Below are 27,295 nucleotides of genomic sequence, written 5' to 3'. Positions count from 1 at the left end.
GGGGGATGGAAAATAGTCCATATTTGGAACTGAAGGGGGGGACATCCTATCTGAAAAGGAATCAAGCCATACAGAAGGATCCACATTAAAATCACACACTTGATCACAAAATGAACCTCTAAATTTTTTAATTTGTTTCCAGACAGTTGAGGATGGAGTGCTTGGTTTTAAATTCTGGCAAAAATTAATCCAACCTTGTTTTTTCTTTTTTCTGAATAAATGGGTAGCCTTCGCCGCCACTTTTTTATAATAAATAAAGTTTGACATGGACATGTTTCTATTGTAATTTAATTCAGCTAATTTCCTTTCTTTAGCAGCAGCAGTGCACTCAGAGTCCCACCAAGGAGTTGAAATCTTATTTGAAACAGGTTTTTTTAAAGGGAAGTTGTTGTCAGCACATGTAATCATGGCATTAGCTAATTTATTATAATTATCTACTGCATTAAAATGGTTAGTGACTGGAAACTCAGCAATTTTTTTATCAAGACAAGAAGAATATTTAGGCCAATTTGCTTCTATTAATCTATATTTAAGAGATGGGGAAAAATTTTGGGGTGGAATTACTTTGTCAGGGATAGAAATTATTATAGGAAAATGGTCACTACCATGGGAATTATGTAAGATGTTCCAAGAAAGGAGAGGAGCCAGACACGGAGAACATAAGGTGAGATCAACTGCACTTTTGGGATTTTGAGAAGGAGAAACCCTTCGGGTTGGAGAGCCATCATTGATAATGCAGAGATTGATTTCATCAAATACATCCAACAGGGAAAGGGCAAAATAGTCAGTGTGACTTGAACCCCATGAGGGATGATGGGCATTAAAGTCTCCCATAATAATAATAGGAGGGGGAATAGACGATAACAAAAAGAGAATATCTGCAATCATAGTTGATTGCGGATGGGGCACATAGATTGATACTAAGGAGAAGTTCATTACCTTTGCTGCAACAATGTTTATACCAGGATGGGGATTAGGAAGGATAATTGGGGAAAAGGGAAGGGTGCGTCTTATAAATAAGGCGCAACCCGCACCAACACTTCCTGCTCTATCATCCCTAAGGCACATATAGCCGGGGACCCTGAAGTGAGTTCCAGGGACCAGCCATGTCTCAGAGATGGCGATGGCAGAAGGAAGATATTTATTAATTAGGTGTATAAGGCTGGGTTTTTTAGGACGTAGGCTTCTGGTGTTCCATTGAAGAATGGACACTGGGGCCATGAATTTTACCAATGGATAAGATTTGTGATAGTTGATGGGCAACGTTGGACGGTAGGCTAAGATTGTTCTTGGTAATCAAAGAGAGTAAGATTGACAGGAGGGCCTCCAAGAGGTTATCATCCTGTGTTGATGAAGAAGAAGAAACTTGGTGGTTTAGGGCAGAGCCATTTGGGAAGGCTGAAGGTACATCAGCAATGATAGCTTGGTGAGCACCTCGATCATAAGGTTTACTCAATAAGGGTTTGGAACGTGGAGAAGAAAATACAGTTTTCTTATAGCTGACTGTGGGAGAAGGAGTGGGTGTCTGGCTCATGTGTGCTGAGGAGTAGTTATGGGATACATAGGGGTTACGGAGAATTTCTGAGTATGGCCTCATCACCTTTGGGCAACGATTTGAGGCCTCCTCATAGGAAATGTTCTCTTGGGACATAATAATTTTAATTGTTTTTTGTCTGCCCAGTTCAGGGCATTTCTTGTTTGTGGCAAAGTGTTGTCCTGAACAGTTAATACAGATAGCATCCTTTTCAGTTGTATCACATGAGCTACCAGCATGAGCTTGAGTACATTTGTAACATCTTGGGTTAGATCTGCATACAGTTTTGATGTGACCAAATCGGCAGCAGTTAAGGCATTGGATTGTAGGGAAAAGGTAGGTTTCAACAGGGAGGGAATTATGGAAGAGGAATATTTTTTCAGGAAGCACTTGACCATGGAAAGTTATTACAATTGTTTGAGTAGGTAACCAAGTAACTTTACCTTCCTCAATGACCTTTCTGTTGAATCTGCGAGCCTTTAAAATCTTACCACAACCAGTGGGAAGACTGACAGACTCCACAAACTCGTTCATAGATAAGTCCACAGGAACCCGGCGGACTATACCCATCTTGGTTATGTTGAAGTTTGGGATTGTTGCTGTATATTTATTGGCAGATAATACAGGGTTATCTAAAAATTTGTTTGCATCGCCAGACGATTTGAATGTGACAGCTATTTTATTCCTACCGATTTTTTTTATGCCGTCAGGGCAAATATTTGGAATTTTATGCCTATGCAGTAGTTGACCGAATTTGATGGGCTTTATAGTTTGGCCTGAGGCCCTCCTCGATACGAGAAACATGGATAATAAATGGACCTTTATCAAAATCCGTATATTGTTTAAAACCAATAACTAAACTTGGGTCACAAAATACATTCTGAATGGACGCCGAAGCCAGATCCGTATCAGTTATAGTTTTTTTTGCAGCGTTTTCTTCTGAGCTGCTTGTATGTTTGCGCCGTTTTGACCCGGCGAGTGTGGGGATATCCGGAGGGTCCGGAGGTTCCGGGGGAGAAATCTCCATTATTAAACGGTTAGTAAAATGTAAAAGGGTTGACTATGTTAATTGTTAATGACTAAGTACTTAATCTTACCAAAATAAAAACAATCCACCACCAATGAGAGAAAGGTAAACTCCTGTAATCAAAATAACAATAGGCTACGGTAGACAAAGCCCATAAAAAATGATCACTGAATTTCCGAACTCGACTCACGCGTGGTAGCTTCAATTCAGTTTTAAATGATCTTCTTTAATTTATACTCATCATATTAATAACAGAAGTAATAAATATTTGTAATAATGATTATGTTTATGGAAGTTAAGGACAAAATACATAAAATGGTTCATTTGATGGTATGTAACAGAGGTGTGTGGTGTAAGACTAGACACCACTAAACTTTAGCAATACTCCTGTGATTTATTCTATAAACATACATTTAAATAAAAAACTGAAAATACATTAGTAACTATATGGTGGGTATGGATCAAACCTCCATGGTAAGAAGTCATGAATTTTACTAAATTGAATTACATTAAAAATATACATGTACATTATTAACATATTATATACATGTCACCTATATTTTTAATTGTGTTAAGTAGAACAATATAGTAGATAAGATATTATAATAATGTACATCCATTTAATTAACTAATATAATATCACAGAACATGAATCAGTATCTATTTCTAAAGAAAAGGAAAATGTAAAAAAAAAATGCTGAGAAATTCATTTTTTACTTTCCTTTCATAAGTACTTACATTGTTTGTAATTTTAGTGTTTTTTTTTGTAGTAAATATATTTTTACATAAGTTATTGGCATTTAATGGAAATTGGAGAGAGGAGTGGCAAGCTCCTTTGCCCAGGTCCCGGTTACACTATGGGTACCACAACTGCGCCTATTTCTATCCTGAATTATTCCTGCAGTATTGTTTAAGCAATATTTTGTTTTGGTCTGAAGGGTGCTACATCTAGTGCAATTACTGGGCAAACAAGACTTAACATCTTATGTCTCAAGGAGATGAGCACTATAATTGCTGTTCATTTTTTTATTTCTGTGTAGTGGCAATCTGTTATTTAAAACAATAAGCCACTGCTTTGGCTGCATAAATCTGCTCAAAGAGTCATTGTCAGGAGCCTGACATTGATGTAAAATTACTTTGCATCAAACTCTCCATTTTTCCATAGTATTATGTCCTATGGTATATTGCTATGGGGCAACTCTGCCGATATTAATACAATATTTGTGCTGCAGAAGAGGACTATTCGCGCTATTTATAACCTAGGTTCTAAAGAATCATTGAAAGCAAAATTTTAAGAAATTAACATCTTGACTGTTGCTTCTCAATATATTCTTCATAATGTAATGTATGTTCATAGGCACATAAGTGAATTTGCCAGAAACTGTCATAACCATAATGTTAACACCAGGAACAGACATAAACTTATGATGCCTACTACTCAGCTAAGTCGAGTTAGTAAGTCTTTTGTGGGGCTATGTATATGCTTTTACAACAAGATCCCAGAAAATGTTCAAAACAAAAGTATAACGTTATTCAAAAGAATTGTTAAAAAACGTTTGTGTGGTAAAGGTTACTATAACATAAATGACTTTCTTAATGATACCACAGATTGGGAATGGAGTGACCTATTAATGAGTGACCTAAGGCTATTAAATAATAAGTTTAATTGTACAATATTACTTTGTAAACATATGTATTCAATGAAAAAAAAAAAGCCCGCTGAGTTTGTTGCGCCCATTCTTCTCAGGTCACTTCATTTTGGAATGGGTGGTAGTTTTTGACTTTCAATAAATGATGTCACATCCTATTTTGAATAAAAATATTTGAATTTGAAATATTATTCATATGTTTTACTCAGATTTGTGACATCATGTTTCTTAAGCCTGGTGAACTGGATGCCACCCTTTCTGCTCAGACTTGGCTAGCTCGTTGACATGGGTTGTTAGTTTCTCCTGCTTTTTCAGGCTAGTTTGGGGTATTTCTTGCCGGACAGTCTTAATGCCTTAAATATAATAATATATTAATGTCTTAAAGTACATGTATTTATTATTAATACACTGTGGGATACTAAACATGGTTCTCAATGTTTTGTTCTAAAATCTTTCTAGTATTTCAATATTACTGGCAGTCCCCCACAGCTGTAAACCATATGTCCATATTCAAATTCAAATATTTTTATTCAAAATAGGATTTATAATCACTTATTGAACCTCAAAATCTACCACCCATTCAAAAGAGACTGCCTCAGACCTGAGAAGAATGGGCGCAAGAAACTCAGCGGGCTTTTTTTTTATATATAAACTATGGATTACAATGTAATATCGTACAATAAACATTTATAATTAAAGAGCCTGAGGGTGTTCGCTTTAATCCCAGTCCGTGGTGTCATTAAGAAAATCGTTTATGCTATAATAACCTTTCCCACACAAATGCTTTTTAACAATTTTTTTAAATTTCGTAACACATTTGTTTTGTACATTTTATGGGATCATATTGTAGAAGCATATACATCGCCCAACAAAAGACTTACTAACTCGACCCAACCGAGTAGTAGGCATAACAAGTTTATGTTTGTTCCTCATGTTAACATTATGAATGTCACAGTTTCTAGAAAATTCCTCAATGTGCTTATGAACATACAGAACATTATCACAAATGTATTGAGAAGCAACAGTCAAAATGTTTATTTCTTTAAATTTTTCTCTTAATGATTCTTTAGGACCTAGGTTATAAATCGCGCGAATAGCCCTCTTCTGCAGCACAAATATAGTATTAATATCGGCCGCACTGCCCCATAACAATATACCATAGGACATAATACTATCAAAATAACTAAAGTATACTAATCTCGCCGTATCTATGTCAGTTAACCGTCTGATTTTCTTAACCGCATATGCTGCAGAACTAAGCCTATTTGCCGGTTTGAGAATTGTTGTATAAACAAGCAATTTATTGTTGTCATTTACTTGTGAGTGACACCCAATTAGCCAATTAAGATTGTGTAGTTTTCCATCAAGCTGTTTCCTTTTAGTCCAAATGTGTTTTTGCCATGTCAGTCTCCTGTATAACTGCATTCCTAAATACTTTGTGTTGTCTTCTTGTGGTATCATTTTATTATTCAATTTAACAGGGGGGCAAGTCTCTCTCCAGAATTTTTCAAGAATCCTGGGCGGCACTGCATTGTAATGGGCAGGATGTATTAATTACCATCATCTATACATCCTGCTCGTCTTGTCCCTTATTGTCAGAATTTTTTTTTTAAGGAAATTCAAGTCGACACATACAAACATTTGCCCACACATGTACATCATAAAGTAGTAATGAGTGACAATACCATTACAATGTAATAAAAGTATATTTATGTACTTACAAATATATAGAAATAGTATCTCTCATGAAAATTCTATTAAGACCAATTCAGTAAGGATACATGGTTTACACATGGTGAATAAATATTCTACTAGCTGACTCGACAGACGTTGTTCTGTGCGTAATAAATAAAATACTGTTTTTATGAATTTGTCAATAATATTCATAGAGGTGTAGATAGCAAACTAGCTAATATTAACAAAAAAATGATATGATGCATCAATAGATTAGATTCTTTAGAGGATAGAGTTGTGACACTCGAGGCAAAGCATGAAAATATAACTGAAAATATATACAACGAAATTAAAACTCGTCAATTCAAGGAGAGAAATTTTATTGTTTTCAATTTCGAAGCCTCAACTAATGCAAAAAATACTGATTTGAACTTGATCAAAATCCTTTCTCCATTGAAAGTATCAAAGTGATGAGAATTGGGAAAACTTTCGTTGACACTAAAACTAGCCCTCTTAAGGTTATTCTTCATTCACCTGATGATGTACACTGGGTATTTAACAATAAAAAATACCTTTTAAATGGTAAGTTGGCAATTAGAGGAGATATGACAGAAATGCAACTCAGTATAAAACCATTGTTGCTTCCATGGATGATAGAATCAAGAAAGGTGAGAAGAACCTAGTCATCAAGTATAGAAATAGTATTCCTGAAATTGTCACAAAAATGATACTACATAGCTAAAAGTCAATGTAACGACCGAATTCAGGATCTATTATCAGAATATCAGAAGCATCATAGGATGAATTGCTGATTTTCGGTCAAAAGTTTCCCTCATGGTTGAATTTGACATCATTCAGAAACCTGTCTGAAAGGTGATATCAGTGACAATCATCTTGGACTTAATAATTATAACATTGTGAGATGTGATAGATCTATTTTTACTAGTTACAAATCAAGCGGAGGTGGTGTCTTACTTGCTATCAATAAAAGTCTCAAATACACAATTATACCAATTGCTGTTAATAATTCTTATGAGCATTTATTAGTCAAAATTAATACTGGGTTCTCACAGGTATTGATTTCACTTGCTTATGTCCCACCAAATTTAGATTCAGACTACTTTGAAAATTTTATTGAGAGCTTACAGACATAACTATCAAGTTTTTCCAATCTTGGTTCAATTGATAAATTTATGCTCTTAGGAGACTTTAATATACCAGGATATAGATGGTAAAATGTAAATAATACAGCAAAGGCAGTAGGAACAGCTCATAATATAAGATCAGCTGCGAAGATATTCTCATGTTTTTGTATGAACTATAAACTTATACAATGCAATAACTATGCAAATTCGAGCGGTAATATTTTGGACCTGGTGATCACTAACTTGTTTGATTCTAAATTCTCCACTTATGATGATCCTATTTTTGATTGTGATTCATTTCATCATGCTCTTTATGGCTATATTTAAGAAAAAAGAGTTAGATGCTCTGTATAAGAAACATCAGTCTCAATGTTATTTTAATTTATTTAAATCACAAAGGTCTCTGTGTAAATCTCTCCATGAAAGAGATGAAAATACTTTCATTGAAGAAACTGAAAATTCGCTTCTTAGTGATGGTTTAAATTTTTATAAATATGTTAATTCGATTGATAGCTAGAGAGAGTTACCTTCGTATTTTTACTTTAATGATATTATTGCCGATAATGGTCAAGATATATTTGATTTATTTGCCAATAAATTTGGAAGTGTTTATATGAATTTTAATCTTAGCAATACTGAATTACCATTTGACTTCAATGATTGCTACGGAAACTTAACACTCACCAGAGGCGAAATTATGAAGGAAATTTGTAAGCTTAACGTAAATACAAGTCCAGGTCCAGATTCAATTCACCCGGTAATGGTTAGAAAATGCTCAAGTTTTTTTGCCGATCTATTGACTAAGCTATTGAATAGCTCTCTTAAGATTGGCAAGTTTCCTACTGCCTGGAAACTTTCGTATGTTACTCCTTTATATAAAAGTGGGGATAGGTCAGATGTTAATAATTATAGACCAATTAGTAAATTGAATGTATCTACTTTGAGTACTTAGTTTCTAATATTAATAAGAATCTGATTGTAGATGCCATTTACACGGATTTAAGCAGAGCTTTTGATGTAGTTAATATTCAACTTTTGGTAAGAAAATTAGAGAGATATGGTATTACCGGAAGTTTGTTTAAATGGTTTGAATCATTCTTATTGAATCACATTCAATGTGACACATTAAAAACTTTTTATCAACAATTATTCATGTCATCTCAGGTGTAGCGCAAGTTACCCATCTAGGTCCATTGTTGTTTTTGATTTTTATAAATGACATTAATGTTTGCATTAAGTTTAGTGAATTCTTGTTATTTGCGGATGATATGAAAATATTTAAAGCGATCGCTAGTGACCATGACCGAATACTCTTACAACTTGATATTTATTCTTTTCAATCTGTTTAATGGGCTTTTGTGCAATATCAAGAAATGTTTTTGTATTTCATTCGGAAGGAAACAAGACTCTTCCAGTCACTATTTGATACATAACATTGCTTTACCCAATGTTAATACAACTAAAGACTTAGGGGTAATTTTTGACAGCAAACTTTCATTTAATGATCACATAGTCTATATAAAATCATCACTACAAGAAGAATAAACTTTATTAAAAGATTCATTATAGATATACAAGATTATTCATTTATATATCCCAACTTAATGTATGGTTCAGTAATTTGGCATCCTTACTTAAAATATCAGGTTGATACACTCGAAAGGCTGAATCATGTTTACTTGAGATATGTGGCTTATCGAATTGGATCTCCTATGTCATACTCTAATCATGATTATGGTTTTATGCACCGAGTCATGAATATACCCACTCTTTATTCGGCTCGGCTGAGATGTGATTATATTTTTACATTTAAAATTTTATCAAGTAATGTTGATTGTAGTCAACTTTTAGCCTTATTAAATTTTTCTGTTCCTAGTAGAATTTTGAGAAAGAATGAGACTTCTACTCAATTGTTGAAAACAGGTGTGTATCATCACCCTCCTATTTTTAGGCTCAGCGAAGCTAGTAACAACCAGATAAACTGGATTGATTTATATAATACTAGTTTACTATCTGTGGCAAGACACACTAAAACCATGTCTGTTTATAATTAGAAAGTAAGATGTGTTGATTAGTTAGTTAAATATTATTATTTGTTAGTTAAGTAAATATTGTATCACTTTCATAGTTTTAATATTGTAAAAAGGGTTCGCCCGTATATAATAAATAAATATTTCATAATACCAAGAATTATTTTGTAAACTATGCTCCCTGTCAATGACATTCTATATTATGTATAGAACGTCATTGCTCCCTGTTGTTAACTATGATCAAAATTGTTTCACAGCAGAACTGTCAAACCGTGTGTCAATAAATTCTCTCATAGAAAATATGTCGATACAAAACAAATATTGGAAATTAAACTAATTGTGGGTCCCAAATCGAAATAAAAACTATCCTATCTCTCAAGTTGGACTAAACTCCACTCTATGAAGTAATCCCCATTCAAATCCGTTCATTAGTTTAGGAGTCCATCGTGGACAAACAGCATGTCACGTAATTTATATATATTAAGATTAGGCAGTTCCAATGTGTGCACTTTGAATTGAGCTGGATATACTTAGTTTCTTAACTATCTTGTTACCATCCTTGAAATACTTACTCAAAACTTAGTTTTACCATTAAAAGTTTCAGTGACCATTTGTCGGTGCCATTTCACCAATTGATGCTTTCTGTATAGAAATGCTTGTTTCGGTGATGAAAAACCACAAATGCTATATTATGTTTGCCTATAAATTTTTAGAAGTTCCCCGAACTCCTAAATTCAATCGAATTGAGAACTTCCTCTTGTTTTTAATGTCCATTGATAAAATAATGATGAACGTAATGTTTATGCATCTCATATTCTCAGTAATAAACATAATGTCAGAGGTCTGAGTGTATGACGTCACGGATTTCCCCGTCATCGTCCACGATGTGGCCGGTACGTCATGTAAAATAAGGCGCGCATCGTTCCCAGACGATTTTAAAGAACCAACAATATAAAAAGTCCTTATTTTAATAAAATAAAAAATGATGATTAATTGATTTTTATTTTGGAGGCTACTCTCATATAAACTGGATCAACATAATTTAATGTTGTGGCTCTGAAATCTAATCGTTGCATTAAGCATTTAAAAAATGTTAGTCTTTAATATATAGACAATGACGGTAGGTATGTAGGTAAATACTAAATATAGTTACAATAAACAATTTGTTGTTATTTTTAAACAACCCTCCTCTGAATACTAAAATTATTATCCTTCGCGTTCCGTGCGAGCGCTCTTTTCATCGTTGATAAATCTTGTATGTCTTATTCATCTCTCAGTGGAAAGAGCGCTCGCACGGTACGCACGACATCGTTCACAAATTTTGTTTTTAAATTTAATTTGTGTAATTGTGAGAATACTCAATGATAGGTATTGTAAAGGTCCAAAATAATTACCTAGCAGAAAATATCTCCTCAGCTGTTACTTATCTAGTGTTTTAAACTGTTTCAGAAAAGACAAGCGTAACAAATGGCGGTTCCTCACATCACTTCGTTCTGTTGGTGTATGGGGCTTGAAGCTGGCACTAAACTTATTGGATTTTTGCATTTGGTATGTACTCGAATTGTTCACAAGTAGGTACTGTAGACACTTGTCTCACCTAGTCCGAGTTCCGACGTTCAGCTGATGGTAATTGATACGCTCGCCCATTTCAATGCAGGATCAATGCCGCTCAGGATTCTTGAAAAACCCAAAAATTCTGAGCGGCAATACAATTGCGCTCGTCACCTTCAAACATGTCTCATTTTTCCAGTAATTTCACTAGCTACAGCGCCCTTCAGACCGAAACACAGTAATGTTTACAAATTACTATCTAGCCGGCATCCTGTACATATGATAGTAGCGAGTATTTTTATTATTCTAGGCGCTGTCGTTCGGGCTGATGGTCTTCAGCTCTGTGTACGCGGCGCGCTTCGGCGAGCTGGTGGGTACTGCGGAGGATGCCGGCGACCGTCTGTACCGCACCTGGTACATCATCAGCGTGGCTGTGGCCGTCTTCAGCGCGGCTCACCTGCTTCTGGCGGCCACGCTCCTGGTGGCCGTTTTCAATGTAAGTTATCTGATGCAGTAGCGGCAACATTGCATAATAAATATAATACTAGAAGGGGTAGGTTAGGAACGTGTCACGTTGTTTGTCCGCGTTGGACTCCTAAACTAATGAACGGATTTGAATGGGGATCACTTCATGGAGTGTAGATTTGTCCAACTTGAGAGATAGGATAGTTTTTATTTCGATTTGGGACCCATAATTATTTTTATTTCCAATATTTGTTTTGTATGGACATATTTTCTGTGAGAGAATTTATTGACGCACGGTTTGACAGTTCTGCTGTGAAATAATTTCATTATAACAACAGCGATCATTTTTTAAGAAATAATTCTTGATGTTTTGAAATATTATTGGCAAATTCCTATAAAACAGTTCTTTTTATTATCTACAGAACAACGTCCGTCGGGTCAGCTAGTTAATAATAAAATAACAAATTATTACGGTAAACGGACAGATAGATATATGGTACCTACCCTATTTTATATCTTTAAAACGAGCAATTCTTGTATATATATATAATCTGAATCTCGGAAACGGCCCCAACGATTTCAATGAAATTTAGTATACATGTAGTTTCGGGGGCGAGAAATCGATCTAGCTAGGTTTCAATTTTAAAAAATCTAGTTTTATCCATGTTTTAATGAGAAACTGCTACATTAACATTAGAATACAAAGATAAATTTCGCCACTGTATACATGACTATAATAGCTCAGATGGGATATTGGGTGATCTGGAAAGCAGAAGACCCTGGTTCGAATCCAGATGTCTTATAAGTTTTTTTTTATTCAAGTTTTGTACCTTCTTAAAAATCCGAGCAAGACTCGATCGTTCGGATATTATATTTAATAATATAGACATGTTAAGATAGACTCCAAGGTACAGATTGGCTTACTTAAAAAGCTTAAAAATGTATTATTTGATAATACGTGGGTAACACTGAAAGTGTTTAGAACTGGCCAGTTAGAAACATTGGTAATGAAAACTTTTTTTGAATTTCAATTTTAGAACTCTTTGGTAACCGAATGTAGTATATTGTATTCTTTTGTCATTTATTTTTGTGAATTGGCGGCAAATCTAAAAGTCTTGTTACACGTGAAAATGAACCTAACGCGAGAAAATTTTCGGTCAATGATTTATTATGACTTTCGTTGTGGGCTTACTCAACAACTAAGCTTTGATAGGCTGCGATTAGCATTTCTTAATGAAGCCCCATCTCGTGCCACTATTTACAATTGGTTTAACGAGTTTAAGCGTGGACGTAGCAATCTCAATGATGATCCGCGTGAGGGACGTCCTTTAACAGCGACTACTGAAGATAAAATCAGTGCTGTGCGACGCATGATAGAGGAAGATAAGAGAGTGACCTATCAGCAGATACGGGAAAGCCTAGGCATTGGTATGAGTCAAATTCAAAAAATATTACACGAACATTTCGGCGTCAGGAAGCTTTGCACCAGATGGATTCCCCATACTTTAACCGACGACCAGAAACACCTTCGCATGGACGGGTGTCGCCAAATGTCAGATAAGTTCAACGGCAATGACTCAAATGCTGTATTTGACATCGTCACAGGTGATGAAAGCTGGATATATTGCTACGAACCCGAAACCAAAAGACAATTAGCTCAGTGGGTGTTTCCTTTCGAGGATCGGCCAACTAAGGTAAAGAAATGAAGAAGTCAAGGAAAAAGATGATTGCCTCTTTCCTTGGTCGTAAAGGTCATTTCGCGACAGTTGTGCTAACAGATGGAAGGACAGTTACTGCAGACTGGTATGTCAATCGCTGTTGCCTGTTGTCTAGGAAAAAATTCGACAGCAGCGCCCTCGAAGCAGGATCCTCCTTCACCACGACAATGCTTCAGTGCACCCCGCAAAACGGACTGTTGTATATTTGACTATGGCAGGTGTCGAGATAATGAGTCATCCGCCATACAGTCTGACCCTGCGACTTTTATTTATTCCCAAGAACTAGATATAAATTTACGAGCCCTGAAGATGCGGTGAAAGCGTACGAAAATGCCATAGAAGAGAAGGAAGAATTGGCCCACTGCTTTTCTCAGTGGTTCAATCGAACGCGACGATGTGTAGAGAGGAACGAAGATTACTTCGAAAACCAATAAAAGTGTTGGCAACTTTTTACATTAAGCCGTTTTTCATTTTCTAAACATTTTCAGTGTTTCAAACATAGGTACTTTCACTTATTTTGATTGGTCCATTAGTATGTTGACCTCGCAGATCGACTTCGATTCGACCTTCTGGATTTCTTGCTTATCAAAAGCTGTGTATACAGTCTTTTCACCGATATTTAGTGTATGTAACTGTATCACGTCCATTACTTTTTGGCAACATATAGACCACTGTCTGCGATCGAGGTCTGTTCGAGCCTACTATTGCACGTGTTGGTTTTCCTTTAACGTATTTTAAAATTTTATCTCACTGACGCTCGTGATTAGCTAACTGACAGTAGCTTTCGAATGCAAGTTGTCTTTCTGAGTGATCTATCTTTTCGGTGCACTTTTTTTACATGTACATGGATCACCCATAATCTTTCTTTCTATTTCGAATGGTAACCTTTTCCAGTATTTTTCAATAGCTTATTTTTATTTACTTGCCACGAACTTTCATCTCTAACTCTTTTACGGCTCCGACTTTTTGTTAATTTTGTTAATTCATTGTCTTCAAAAAACGTATTTTCATCATTAAGATACACTGTGAACTGTGATGCGATGAAGTTAATCTGTGTGGATTGTGCTAAAGTGTCATTGGAATTCGATGACGACGGTAATTTAATCTTATTTAAAGCATGTATTCAAAATTACCCAACATCAGGTATGAAATGCTTCGTGTAATAAAGGAGTAACTGCAACTACCCTTTACGCATTGTGATGTTTTGCTGGGTGGAAAGTATGTAACAATAATCACACATAAACGATCAGCTAAAAGTTTCGTAGAAAAAATAAGTAATTAGAATTACACAATAGTCCTAGATTGTAAAATACAGGAACAAGTATTTCAGTATATTTGCGTTACACATTTTCTTGTAAATCTTCTTTTAAAATTTACGAAAACATAATTATGACTTTAGTAGCGGGATAATTGTAAAGTGAATAAATGTAAATATGCATACCTCTATTTAATGCTGGAATTTTATGTTTTGTAAAGTCGCAAAATTTTTCGTATTTTTGCATTTATTCCTTCATTTTTGTCGATAGCTTCACGATATTTTGACAGAAGGTGTAAACCATGATGCTCGCTTTATTTAGGTAATAAAACATTTTTGAAGCAAGTGTAGTTACGGCTTTTTTACAGGGGGAGTGCGATATTGCTATGAACCCGAAACCAAAAGACAATCAGCTCAGTGGGTGTTTCCTTTCGAGGATCGGCCAACTTAGGTAAAGAAAGGAAGAAGTCAAGGAAAAAAGATGATTGCCTCATTCTTTGGTCGGAAAGGTCATTTCGCGACAAATGTGCTAGAAGATGGCAGGACAGTTACTGCAGACTGGTATGTCAGTCGCTGTTTGCCTGTTGTCTTGAAAAAAAATCGACAGCAGCGCCCTCGAAGTAGGATCCTCCACTTCACCGCGACAATGCTTCAGCGCACTCGGCAAAACGGACTGTTGAATATATGACTATGGCAGGTTTCGACTTTTAGTTATTCCCAAGAACTAAAGATAAAATTCGAGGTACTCGCTTTACGAGCCCTCAAGATGCGGTGAAATCGTACGAAAATGCCATAGAAGAGACCCCTAAGGAATGGCTCACTGCTTTTCTCAGTGGTTCCATCGAATGCGACGATGTGTAGAGAGGAACCGAGATTACTTCGAAAAACAATAAAAGTATTGGCAACTTTCTACATTAAGCCGTTTTTTATTTTCTAAACATTTTCAGTGTTACCTAGGTATTAGGTAATAAGTATAGAAATTACTACATGACGTCAAGCATCATAATAATATAGTTATTTGCATCTTTCATTAGTACACTTTACTTTTAGAACCATTTTGTGTTATGTTTGTATATCATTAGGCTATTAGTAGGTTATGTTTAAAATTAATGAGAGCATCTTGCCGATAAACGTAACGTTTGGCGAGTAAATAAATGTAATTAGATATATTATGTAACTAAAAAAACATATAATGAGAGAAGAAGCCAATGTATGGATGTTGATCGATAAGAATAATTACTGAGTCAGAAAGGCACCAAAGATAGTTAGAGACCAGATAATTTGGTTATAATATTAATTATTGCAAACATGCCATTCAACAGCTTACAATAATGTATATCTTAATATATATATATATATATATATATATTACGTGACACGTTGTTTGTCCGCGATGGACTCCTAAACGAATGAACAGATTATAATGGGGATTACTTCATGGAGTGCAGTTTAGTCCAACTTGAGAGATAGGATAGTTTTTATTTCGATTTGGGAACCATAATTATTTTTATTTTCAATATTTGTTTTGCATGGACATATTTTCTATGAGAGAATATATTGACGCAAGGATTGACAGTTCTGCTGCCATTCAATTTTATTATAACAACAGGTATAATTTTTTACGAAATAATTCTTGATGTTTTGAAATATTATTGGCAAATTCCTGTAAAACAGGAATAAAAAAATTTTTTTTTTTCCTGTTTTACATTATTATAATTACGTCTGTCAGGTCAGCTAATATATATAATAAAGCTAATCTGACTTTAAAAGGACATCTTCACTATTATAAAAGATGCCAGAAACAGGAAATATTATGTTCTATTGTAGAAACTATTTTGTGGTTCAAAGTCAATATTATATGGGTGACTAGGTACTATAAAATTCATTTCGCATTCAGGCCGTGATGGAACAGCCCATCATATCATGTCAAATCGACTTCCACAACCGACTGATAATCTCCTTAATGCCGGTAGCTCAATAGATTTTTCCAGCTGGTCCCGTTAAATTTATAGCTCACAGCCGCAGAGTCACCCAACAACAGTTATAATTAACAGACAATTATGATTGACTAGCCGTTGGGCTTTTTCGCTGGGCGAATTTTAAAAGGAAATAAATCAAACAATAAAAAAAATAAGTAGTCATAAATTTTTCATCGAATGGTGGTAGTTTCATGTCGATACGATTAGTGGTTTAAGCGTGATTGAGCCTTAAACAAAGACCATTTTCATTATATATATATATAGACTAGACGTTCCCGCTCGCTTTGCTGGGCAAATGTTTTAAAAGGAAATTTTAAAAGGAAAAGGAACGTTGGAATTAGAAAGATAAGTAGCCATAAACCATCTAGGATAAATTTCGCATCGAACGGAGGTAGTTTCATGTCGATACGATCAGTGGTATAGGCTTGAAAGCGCCTAAAACAAAGACCATATATATATAGTTACATATATATAGTGTACACACATTTTAATTCTATAAAACCCCTGTCTTGCAGAGACACTCGCGGCTGCTGCGAGGGTACGTATGGGCCATGCTAGCGCTGTACGTAGCTTCCGTGTTGTACGTGCTGGTCTCCATGGCGTTCGGCTTCTCGGTCACCGGATCTGATATATTCATCGCCTTCGTCGAGGGAGTCCTATTCTTTGGTGAGTGGAATAGCTAATAGTTCAACGCAGATATGCTTAAATATTTTTTTTATGACAGTATGACGAGACGAGCAGTAAGTCAAAAGAAGCTGCAATCATTGCATATCATGGCTATATAGCATCTATAATTAGGTATGTTATCTTACTATGGGGTAACTCAACAAACATTAACAAAATATTACGGGCTCAAAAGAGATGTAGAAGAGCTGTGGCCGGTATAGGAACCTTCGATAGCTGCAGACCACTATTTTTAAATTTATTTGTTAAGAAAATTTCAAATTTATCCACTCGGTTAGGCGACTGTTCTTTGTTTCCTCCTAGACTTAGACATAACAACCACTTTGTATCAAAAAATATTTAATAAAATTAGATTAGAGAGGAGACAGTGTTAAATAGATTTAAATTATTAACACTATTTAAAAATAATGTTTTTACTTAATAAACGAATATTATCAAACGAAGTGGTAACTGGCACCAATCTCTTCTTGGTCTGGCCTTTTCCCATTTTATTTGGGGTCGGCCCTCCGTATCATGTGTCTCCAGGTGGCTCGGTCCTGGGTCGTCTCTTTGTTTATGTGGGCTTCTTTCAGGTTCTTATTTACTATAGACATCCATGTGATCCGGGGTCTTCCTCGTTCTCGAGGTTTAGTTACTATATCTAACACTTTTCTTCTCATGTGGTTGTATGGTCGCCTCATAACGTGTCCGTTGGTACGGTTGTCCGCAGACGGCTTTCCTGCAGTTTATCTGGGATAGGTCTTACTTTAAAGGTGCCTCTTATGTGTATGTTTCTGACCTGATCCAGCCTAGTTACTCCACCTGCCCACCTGAGCATCTTCATCTCTGCGCAGTGCAATTGATGTTCGTGCTGCTTTTTGAGTGGCCAGCATTCGGCTCCGTATATCATAGCCGGTCGGACGGCTGCTCTGTATACTCGTCTTTTTATGCGCACGGGCATTCGGCTATCGCATAGGACCCCAGATAGTTCTCTCCATTTTATCCACCCGGTATTTATGCGATGGGTGATATCTGTGTCTTTTGACCCATCTTTACTGATGACTGACCCTAGGTACTTGAAATGGTCCACTTCTTTTAGCTGGGTGTTCTGCAGACAGATGGTGTTCTTGATGTTGATGCCACTAAAGTTGCAATGCATGTACTTGGTCTTCTCTCTGCTTATTCGCAGACCTGATGTTTGCAGAGCTTCTCTCCACTTTTCTAAAGTCTGCTGCAGGTTGCTCACATCTTCACTGATGATGACGACATCGTCAGCGTATAAGATATCCCATGTTGGCGCTCGCTGCAAATTTGAGGTGAGATGGTTCATTACAATATTAAATAACAGAGGACTGAGTGCGGAACCTTGGTGCACGCCAACTTTAACATCAAATTCATCGCTTGTTCCGGCTAGACTTCGCATGTTGATACTTGGTGGTACATATCTTTGACAATCATTATGTAATGCCGAGCATAACATAATGATTGTCAAAGATAAGGACACTCTGGGCCCTTAGAGCATACCAAATTAATTCTCTCGGTACCTGGTCGAAAGCTTTTTCTAGGTCGATGAATATCATGTGCAAGTCTTGTTTGTTGTCTCTGTACTTTTCCATCAGTATTCTGACTGAATGTATGGCATCAGTTGTGGATCTACCGGCGACGGTAGATCCACAACTGATGCCCTATACGGACGGCCCTTTTCTTATTTGTACTTTTCATGATATGGAGGTATTTGATTGGCTTTGTTTTTATGGCCGGTTGCCACCTGACGCCAAGACTCGCTGTGGAGTGTGAGCGCCACCGTTGACCCCGAAGGGTTCGTCCGCCGCCATCTCTTCTGTGAGCCCCAGCCCATAGGGGTTAAAGGCTCCCCCGGGAACTCGCACCAATATTCAAATTTATAATTTTATGTGATTATTTTTACTACATTATCTCTTAACATTCTAATAATTATTGTAAATGTATATTGTAGGGTCTTTTAGGTATGGCTTTATGTTGGTCAAATTAAATGTAGTAGTAATTATTGATTGTGTTAGGTTATAATATTATATAAAACGAAACCACTGAAAAATTTGCATGTCTGACGAGCCAACCGTTCGAGTGACGCATCGTCGAAACAAATCTTGTATGTTTGTTCACCTCAGTGGACAGAGCGCTCGCACGGAACGCGAGACGTCGAGGGTTCGAGTACCGCATCGTTCATAAATCTTGTTTTCAAATTGAATTTGTGTAATTGTGAGAATATTCAGTGATAGGTATTGTTAAAGTCTTCAGCTCTGATGAAGTCTGGAACGTTCGTTTCCAACCAAGACTGCGTAGACCGAGCTTTATGACCCGGCGCCGAGTCTTGCTGGAAGGACCACACTTGGTTACTTGTATTTGGCTCCAAATACAAAAATTGTATTTGGCTCCATACCTACTTTGTGTTTTGCAATCACATCGATACGGTTCCACTCCATTTTAATATCGCAAAATATTGTTTAATGTATTGGCGCCAAAATGAGAAAATTCAATGAACAATCATGTAAAAGTGACAGATTCCAAATTCATGCCCTCATAAAACTGTATACAATTCCAGGTATTTTGGCGTATTGCATCCTGTGTGTCAACAGCTACTACCTCATGCTGAAGAGTACCGAGGATATGGAGGGTCCGTCCAAGACAGACTATTAAAATACGCTAGATTTTTCCCGCAAAATATTCTACACATTGCGAATTTGTACATTTATTGGAATATTTTTGATTAAGTTTCCATATATTCAGTCTTATTGGACAGTGGGGATATCTTCAGTTAGTTATGGGATGTCTTGATATAAGTATTGTATTTGTTATTTAGCTGCTGCTTTTGCGGTCCGAATATATTCTGTGGATGTTAAAGCCGAACCGCTTCGGGTATCGGTGTGCCAAGATCTGGGCTTACATTAAAAACATTTGTAATTATTGCTAGAGTTAATAAATCCATTGTGATTTTAATCTGTGCCATATTTTGGAGTAAACCGTTTGTGTATGTTTTCCATATAAAAAAAAATGTTACAAGAAATACAGAACTGACAAACTTCTAGTTTGCTGAGTTAAAGGCAGATAATAACATTAATATCTTTAACGTATATATTAAAATAATAAATATTTGAATAAAAATAACTTCCTTTATCACATTCTATAATTATAAGTAAAATTACAAAACCTATGATAAAATACATTATTGATAAACCCATTTGCAAAAGAAAGGCACCCAAAATTTTTCTGTACGTACGGAAATCTTAACCAAAAGAGGTTTTGTATGTTTTAAATTAATTAGAAACAATTATTGTCTGAGAGTATTGGCAAGTAAAATAAATTTATTATGACAATAAGGGGCGAGATGATTAGGACGTTCAGCTGCTGGGAATTGATACGCCCTGCCCGATACAATGCAGTGCGGCTCAGGATTCTTGAAAAACCCAAAAATTCTGAGCGGCAATTACGGCTCGTCACCTCGAGATATAAGATGTTAAGTCTGATTTGCCCAGTAGTTTGTTTACTTGTGTGTGTGTTTACTTTATTACCTAAAATATATTTATTTTGTTGCATCACATCTATTTTACAACTTATACAAAAAGTACCTACTCGAATAAATCAAAAGTGCCCGTTTTTTTGTGCAAAGGGGTTTATATAAATAACTTCATATACTAAGATTAAATATTTGATTTTTATAGCCAAATACTACTGCTGAATTTTAAGTAGGAATTATATTCTCAAATTATACATTTGTTCAGTAAGACCTTTAAATGGTTCATATTATATATTATGAAAACGTAGTCATTAAGATTAATGAAGTATTTCCTATGATATTTATAATGCGCTCGTGAATTCGGTAAAGCTTTGGACAGCGTTCATGAAATTAGATCTGCTGGAGTGAAAAAAAAATATTGTGCTATTCGGTGTATTTATATTACTTCTGCCTTTGGATATTCTACGGATGTTAATTATTATAAGAGGTTGACAATGGTTGCTATCTCGTTCTCACACGTGTTTTAAAAAGGACAGAAAGAGAGATAGTGGGACAGTCTAGGGCAGGGGTCGGCAAGTAGTTTTAGGTGGGGTCTGGACACTGTGCTAAAATTTTAATGAGGTCCAAAAAAAAACCAACTGATAATAGTTAAGTGCTACCTATTTGTTGTATGGTTTTAAATTCAGTAATACTAGGATGCGCCGCAGTCGCTCGTCATACAGCTTCTGCCATATTTGAGAGAAAAGAGGTAAACTAAGTCTGTGTACAAAAACAAAACAAAATTATTCCAAACAAAAACAATAAAAAGAATATTTGATCAATCTGCTCAATTTTTAAATAAATATATATAGCGCGTGCTAATTTAGAATAATTTGTAAATCAAACTTGATTTTAATTATTATAATTGAATCAAGTCGAAATTCAAAGTTCTGTCTCGACAATAACCTAGAAAATCGAAAGCATTCTATGAGTTCAATTTTTTTTAAAAATCGGTCCTGAAATGACCGAAAAACAATTTAACACAGAAATCAATTGGAGTCACCCGGTGGGAGCCCCGCCCAGATTAGCTTCGCTTCGCTCAATAAAACACAAGGCCTAAAATTTATGAGAGAAACTGTAACGACAGTCTTGAGCCAGTTTTTACACGCTTTATATTAGCTTCACTTGTATGTTTGTAGCCGACTTCTTTGGGCGCGATTTGGACCCACTTTAAACGGCTAGATTTCGTTCAAACTTTGTAGATTTATCGAGGACCGATGACATTACTCTAATTTGATAAAATTATTCAATTTTTCAATTTGTAAAATATGATTTTTGTTAATTTATATAATTTTTAATAAATAAATCACTAATAAGCGCCATCTAGTAATTTATTGTAAACTACAAAAGAAACGCGCGGTATGTCAAGACAGTTCCACAAAATTAAAGTATGTAATTCGTTTAGAAGCGAATAGATGGCAGTGAATTTATATTTCCATTATAAATTGTTAATGCGTGATTTAACTGAGCTGATTATTATAAGAGTTAGTTCCGGTTATCTCGGGCTAGCTGAATTAAGTGATCTTTCAATATAACTAAAATATTTTTATTCGCAAATATTAAAATCTCTTCATTCAATTTAAAAGAGTTAACTAAAAAATTTTAAAAAATAATAGTTTAAAAAAAAAAACTAAAGAACACGTTTTATATAAAATTCAACTAAAAATACGTGGGGTGCTTTTTAAGATATTATTAAAATAATAATTCTTCTACGTCCCACGCTTTTTTTTAATGAAATATATAATATTTTTTAACACTATTTTCAATTTAAATTTATTTTCTATTTTTTAGTTGAATTTTATATAAAGCGTGTTTTTTTTAAACTATTATTTTTATAGTGTAGTTCTCGAGAACGGCAAACGGCAAATAATTCAAAGTGTCTCTCGAATATATACGAGAACGATATTTGATATTTATAAACATGTTTCACATACGTATGTCGAGTCAAACAGAGTGGCTAAATTGATAGCTAGTTTTTTGCAATTTTCATATTTTTTGTATTTTTTATACCTTTTTTTAATAAGTCTTGAAATATTAAAAAAAATATGCTTTAAAATATTACTCCAATAAATAAAGGTATAGAATGTGTTTTATCTATGTATTAATTTGTACCTGGTACATAACCAAAGCTATTGATATAGCCCAAATGAATGTGATACTGAAGTGGCAGTGGGCAGGGCACATAGCTCGACCGGAAGATGGCCGTTGGGGCAGTAAAGTCCTCGAATGGCGACCACGTACCGGAAGACGCAGTGTTGGTAGGCCCCCCACAAGATGGACCGACGATCTGGTCAATACGTTGGATGATGGCACCGCAGGACCGATCGTCGTGGAAATCCTTGGGGAGGCCTTTGTCCATCAGTGGACGTCTTCCGGGTGATGATGATGGTGATGATACAATACATACATATTTGGCGGTCCGTGGTTCAACCTATGACCTATCCGCCTGTTGCCGACCCTTGGACTCTATTGACTAGAAACTATATTTAGCGGCCGCACTACATGGGAGAACTCATACAGTATATAAAATTAGGCAGGCTATCTATGATAATTATTGGTAATACGATATTTAGTAACGCTTTTATTATCGTCGGTGCTTCACGCTGTCCTATATATTGTACTTAGGTTAAGTGTTGTATTCACTTGTGTGATGCGCTTTATATTATATTTTATTAATAATTAAGTTTTTAATTATACACGAACATATAAAGTAAAATTTTAAAAAAGTCAAATTTATTATAATATTATTGAATTCTGTCAATTTCTGGAAAATGTTAACATACGTGACATGTATAGGAATATGGAAATAAATTCATTTTATTACCTAGATTAAGGATTGGTCTCCGCTGAGCTCTAACTAGATACCGCAGGCGTAGTAGCAAATTGCGGTAACTAATACTACGCTGTGGGCGTACTTGAGCCTGTCTCGTAAACTAGAAAAGGCGGGTTGCGTAATAAAACTTTGTAAAAGTAATACTACAAGAAATAAGAAAGACACTGGGATCACATTACATCAGTAATTATTTTGTATTTTATTAATTTCAATGTAAAATAACACGAAGCGTATGTTACAAATATTTGAAAGATTGAGTGTGAAGAGAAGCCATTGAGTGTCAAGATGACGCATACAAGCATTTAATCGTTGCCGTAATAAAAAAACATAATCTAGTTGGAGCGCAGCGAAGACCAATCCTTAATCTTACTTTTAATATTATCAATATTTTAAATATTAAGGTAAATAGTGTGACAATTATATTGTTTGATGGAAGATCTGTGTCGAGCTCGCACGAGATTAAAATCTCACTTTATACCAATAACTGTTACGTGTTACGTCTGCAATGAATTTATAGTTTTACTAGATGAGGCTTTAGAAACGCATTTATATAGCATAGGGTTAAGGACATTTTGGAGTTTATTTTCGAACAAAATTTTACAATTGAAGACAAAAGTAATAAAATGTAGGTATGTTATTCAAATAGTTGATTATTTACCATAATAACTTACCATTATAGATTTATTTTTATTAAACTTAATAAATTTTTAGTAAACTTTTACAAATGATGTATTCCGTAAAATTAACTGACTGGGATCTTTTAATTGTTAGAATTAGAGCGACGTGTGCCTTATCTATCCCGACTCTTCTAAAACATTCTAAGAAAACCAAGTAGACCAATACTGGACAATAAAACATAGCTTTAAGTATTGCGAACTCGATACATTTGATGCAATATACAGTGTGTTTTTTTTAAGTGGGACAGTATGGGGAAATCCTAAAGTATAAGAGATACAGGGAAACTGTCTTAGGAAACATTAGATACTTTTTTGTGAAAAAAAATTGGTATAGTCAAAATTTTGGTCAAGTGTGAGTTGTCCCTAAAAATGATTAATTTTGATGAAATTTTTTTTTGATGCACATCTACTCAGTTTCACGAGGGGATCATTTTATTGTATCGGAAGAAAAAAAATCGGGACAGCAGAAGTTAGTCAAATTTAAGGAAATCGTTTTCATTATTACAACCCATGTAAATTGCCTACCACTGCCCACTGCAAGATTTTTATTAAAAAAAATATTGCCTATTCCAGTTTTACATTTGAATTTGGAACACTTTATTTGCAATAAAAAGGCTTAAAATACTTTAAGGTATTCTTACGCGAGCACCTTACCTTACAAATCTAATTAAAAAAAAACAAATTTTAAATTTGGAACTTCTTGAAACAAACAGTATTTTACTTGATATTTCATTGTTTAAACATTATATTAAGTTTTCGTCATGGAATTATCAAACTCGCATAAAGTAAATTTAATTGAAGCTTATTTTGTAAATTATCGTAGCTCTGTGAATGCATTACAGTGGTATCGGGAACGTTATCCGGACCGCGATCAACCGAACCGCAAAATTTTTGATAAACTGGTGAAAAATTTAAGAAAGGGAGGCTGTTTTACACTAAAACTGAAGAGACGAGCCACAGTAATAAATGAATTTACAAGTATCGCAATCTTAGGATATTTTGAAGCCTACCCAAAAGCCTCATTGAGGGAAGCTGCTAACAATATCGGTGTGCATAGATCTACAGTACGAAAGGTATTGAAAGCTTACAAGTATAAGTGTTACATAGAAGGTCATCTTGTACAAGCATTGCTTCCAGGAGACACTGACCGGAGATTAGCATTTTGCCAGTGGTTTGTAGCATGCTCGATTAGAAACCCGTCTTTTCCAAGCCGGATTATTTGGACAGATGAATGCAATTTTTCAAACAATGGCATGTACAATAGAAAAAATAAACATTTTTGGGTACGTACAAACCCCTTCCGAACTACGGCAACCCATAACCAGGTCCGCTTTTCCTTTAATTGTTGGTGTGCAATATTAGATAATAAAATCTTTGCCATTTAAATTTACCATGGAACATTGAATAGTCAAAAATATCAGGAAATATTAAACATGGCTGTGGATTTAGTAGATATGGCAATTCCATTAAATAATTTGAATAATATCATCTACCAACAAGACGACGCCCCTGCCCACAATAGTATCGCTACTAAACAGTTTTTAAATGAACATTTTCTTGATCGCTGGATGGGCACAAATGGCCCTATTAAATGGCTACCACGTTCACCCGATTTAACACCGTTGGATTTTTACATTTGGGGGTTAAAGGTCGAATTTATGCAGATACTTACAACTCGGTACAAGAGTTAAAAGACGCATTGCATTGTCATTTGAACAACATACATCACAACGCCTTGTCTAAAGCTACCAGAGGTGTTCTGAAACGCGCTCGTGCCTGCATTCGACAAGAGGGAGGCCACTTTGAACATTTACTTTAATGTTAAATTATTTTATTAAATTTACCTAACTTCTGCTGTCCCGATTTTTTACTTCCCATACAATTAAATGATCCCCTCATGAAACTGAGTAGATGTACGTCAAAAATAATTTTCATCAAAATTAATCATTTTTAGGGACAACTCACACTTGACCAAAATTTTGACTATTCCAATTTTTTTTTCCACAAAAAAGTACCCAATGTTTCCTAAGACAGTTTCCCTGTATCTCTTATACTTTAGGATTTCCCCATACTGTCCCACTTAAAAGAAACACACTGTATATAGCACACATGTCTGTTTTAAATAACATATTATTCCAAAGACAAGACCGTGTGACGAATAATTCATACCTCCGATGTATCTTTATATTTTAATGTTTTTTTTTTTATATTTTTATGGTATCTTTATTAAGAGATCAGTTTGAAGGTGTGGGTTGGATAGTTCACGACCCAAGGTGTCACACGTGGTTTGTGTAGCGCAGGCGGCTATGAGGATTATAAATTAATAATCTACATGTCGCTACTTCAGCAAATAAGTAAGCTGCCGTTTTGTGAACGAAATCATGTTGCAGATAATCCTGTGCCCTCTCATGTTAAATATATAGAATTCATGAATTATCTCAAATGTTATTATTCTTTAAGAATTGCTTTGACAGTTAAATCATAAGCACTTCTTCGGTAATGAATGGCGCTCTGAAACGTAATGTAATGAGCGGCAATAATGACCTACTATCAATAGATGCCTACTACAATGCAATTTGCAGATTGCAATGAACGTGGTGGCGTGCTGGCATCGCTGTCACTCGGGCCACACCCTGATACTGTATCGCTCTTATTGTTAATTCTTGTGATTGTGTCCCATGTCATGATTTTAATAAAATTCTGCTTTCAACTTGTGTTTTACTTCACACCGACTCATCTTGATGTTCTGTCACTACGACACCTAGCTGTGTGCTACTTATGATCTAATTATAACTGTTCTACACTAGCCAAAGAGTATAATAATATATAGGGAAAGAGAGCCCTCTCTACGCATTATGAGCTGTCTATTTGAAAACTAGCGCCATCTGGAGATTGGCCCCGAAAATAACTAAATATAAGCTCGAAATTATAAAATTAATTTTTAATGTTGTGACGCAATTAAATAACAAACTGTACTTTTTAATGTAGGAATTGCAATTTTTGTTGTAATAAATGTTGAAATTGCGCGTAGAGTTAGTTATTTAATTTTGTCACAACATAGAACGTATACATACATAAAGTAGCCGCCGTTTTATGATCAGTGGGCAGTGACACAAATAAAGAAAAGTTGAAAGGTTTCAAAGCGAGTGACAGCTGACAAAGCTTTCATTTTCGGGCCAACTAACAGATGGCACTACAGTCTTCTGAAAACGTCACTTTAGGCGTCTGTCCCACCGCGTTTGTATGTATAGAAAGATAAACGAACTCAATGCCCGGGCTCCCATATCTGTGTCAACAATTGCCCAGTCTGCCCTCGCTAGGACGGGCACTCAACAGTCTCGCTACTTTTAACACAACAACGGATATGATACAGAGCGCTGCCAAGTCTCCTGACGGGTATTGAGAAGCTCTTACCTATATCATTGTACTTCATTCTGTACGAAGTGCTTCTTCAAAATTTTTGAATAAATTGTCTCTTCTGTTAAAGATATCATGCCAATCAGCTTTTCACTATGTATGGCGAAGAGGGTTCAAAGAAAAAAATAACTATTTCTACAGTTACA

The 27,295-nt window shown here is 35.3% G+C and overlaps 1 protein-coding gene across 2 annotated transcripts in view; it reads left to right on the top strand.

Annotated features, from left to right (window-relative positions):
- The window catches only part of LOC126971740 (uncharacterized), a 280,527-nt gene extending 254,085 nt beyond the window's left edge, over nucleotides 1-26,442 (top strand). For both annotated transcript variants that reach the window (XM_050818125.1, XM_050818124.1), the window contains exons 2-5: nucleotides 10,509-10,607; nucleotides 10,921-11,106; nucleotides 16,543-16,693; nucleotides 19,272-26,442. In XM_050818125.1, coding sequence (XP_050674082.1) covers nucleotides 10,527-10,607; nucleotides 10,921-11,106; nucleotides 16,543-16,693; nucleotides 19,272-19,366 — 513 coding nt within the window. In that variant the 5' untranslated portion in view covers nucleotides 10,509-10,526 and the 3' untranslated portion in view covers nucleotides 19,367-26,442. The remainder of the gene's footprint in view (nucleotides 1-10,508; nucleotides 10,608-10,920; nucleotides 11,107-16,542; nucleotides 16,694-19,271) is intronic.
- The last annotated feature ends 853 nt before the right edge of the window (nucleotides 26,443-27,295 follow it).

The sequence above is a fragment of the Leptidea sinapis genome, chromosome 24 (genome assembly GCF_905404315.1).
Source record: "Leptidea sinapis chromosome 24, ilLepSina1.1, whole genome shotgun sequence".
Lineage (NCBI taxonomy): Eukaryota > Metazoa > Arthropoda > Insecta > Lepidoptera > Pieridae > Leptidea > Leptidea sinapis.
The sequence above is the reverse complement of the archived record's forward strand: the minus strand, read 5'-3'. Positions and strand labels throughout refer to the sequence as shown.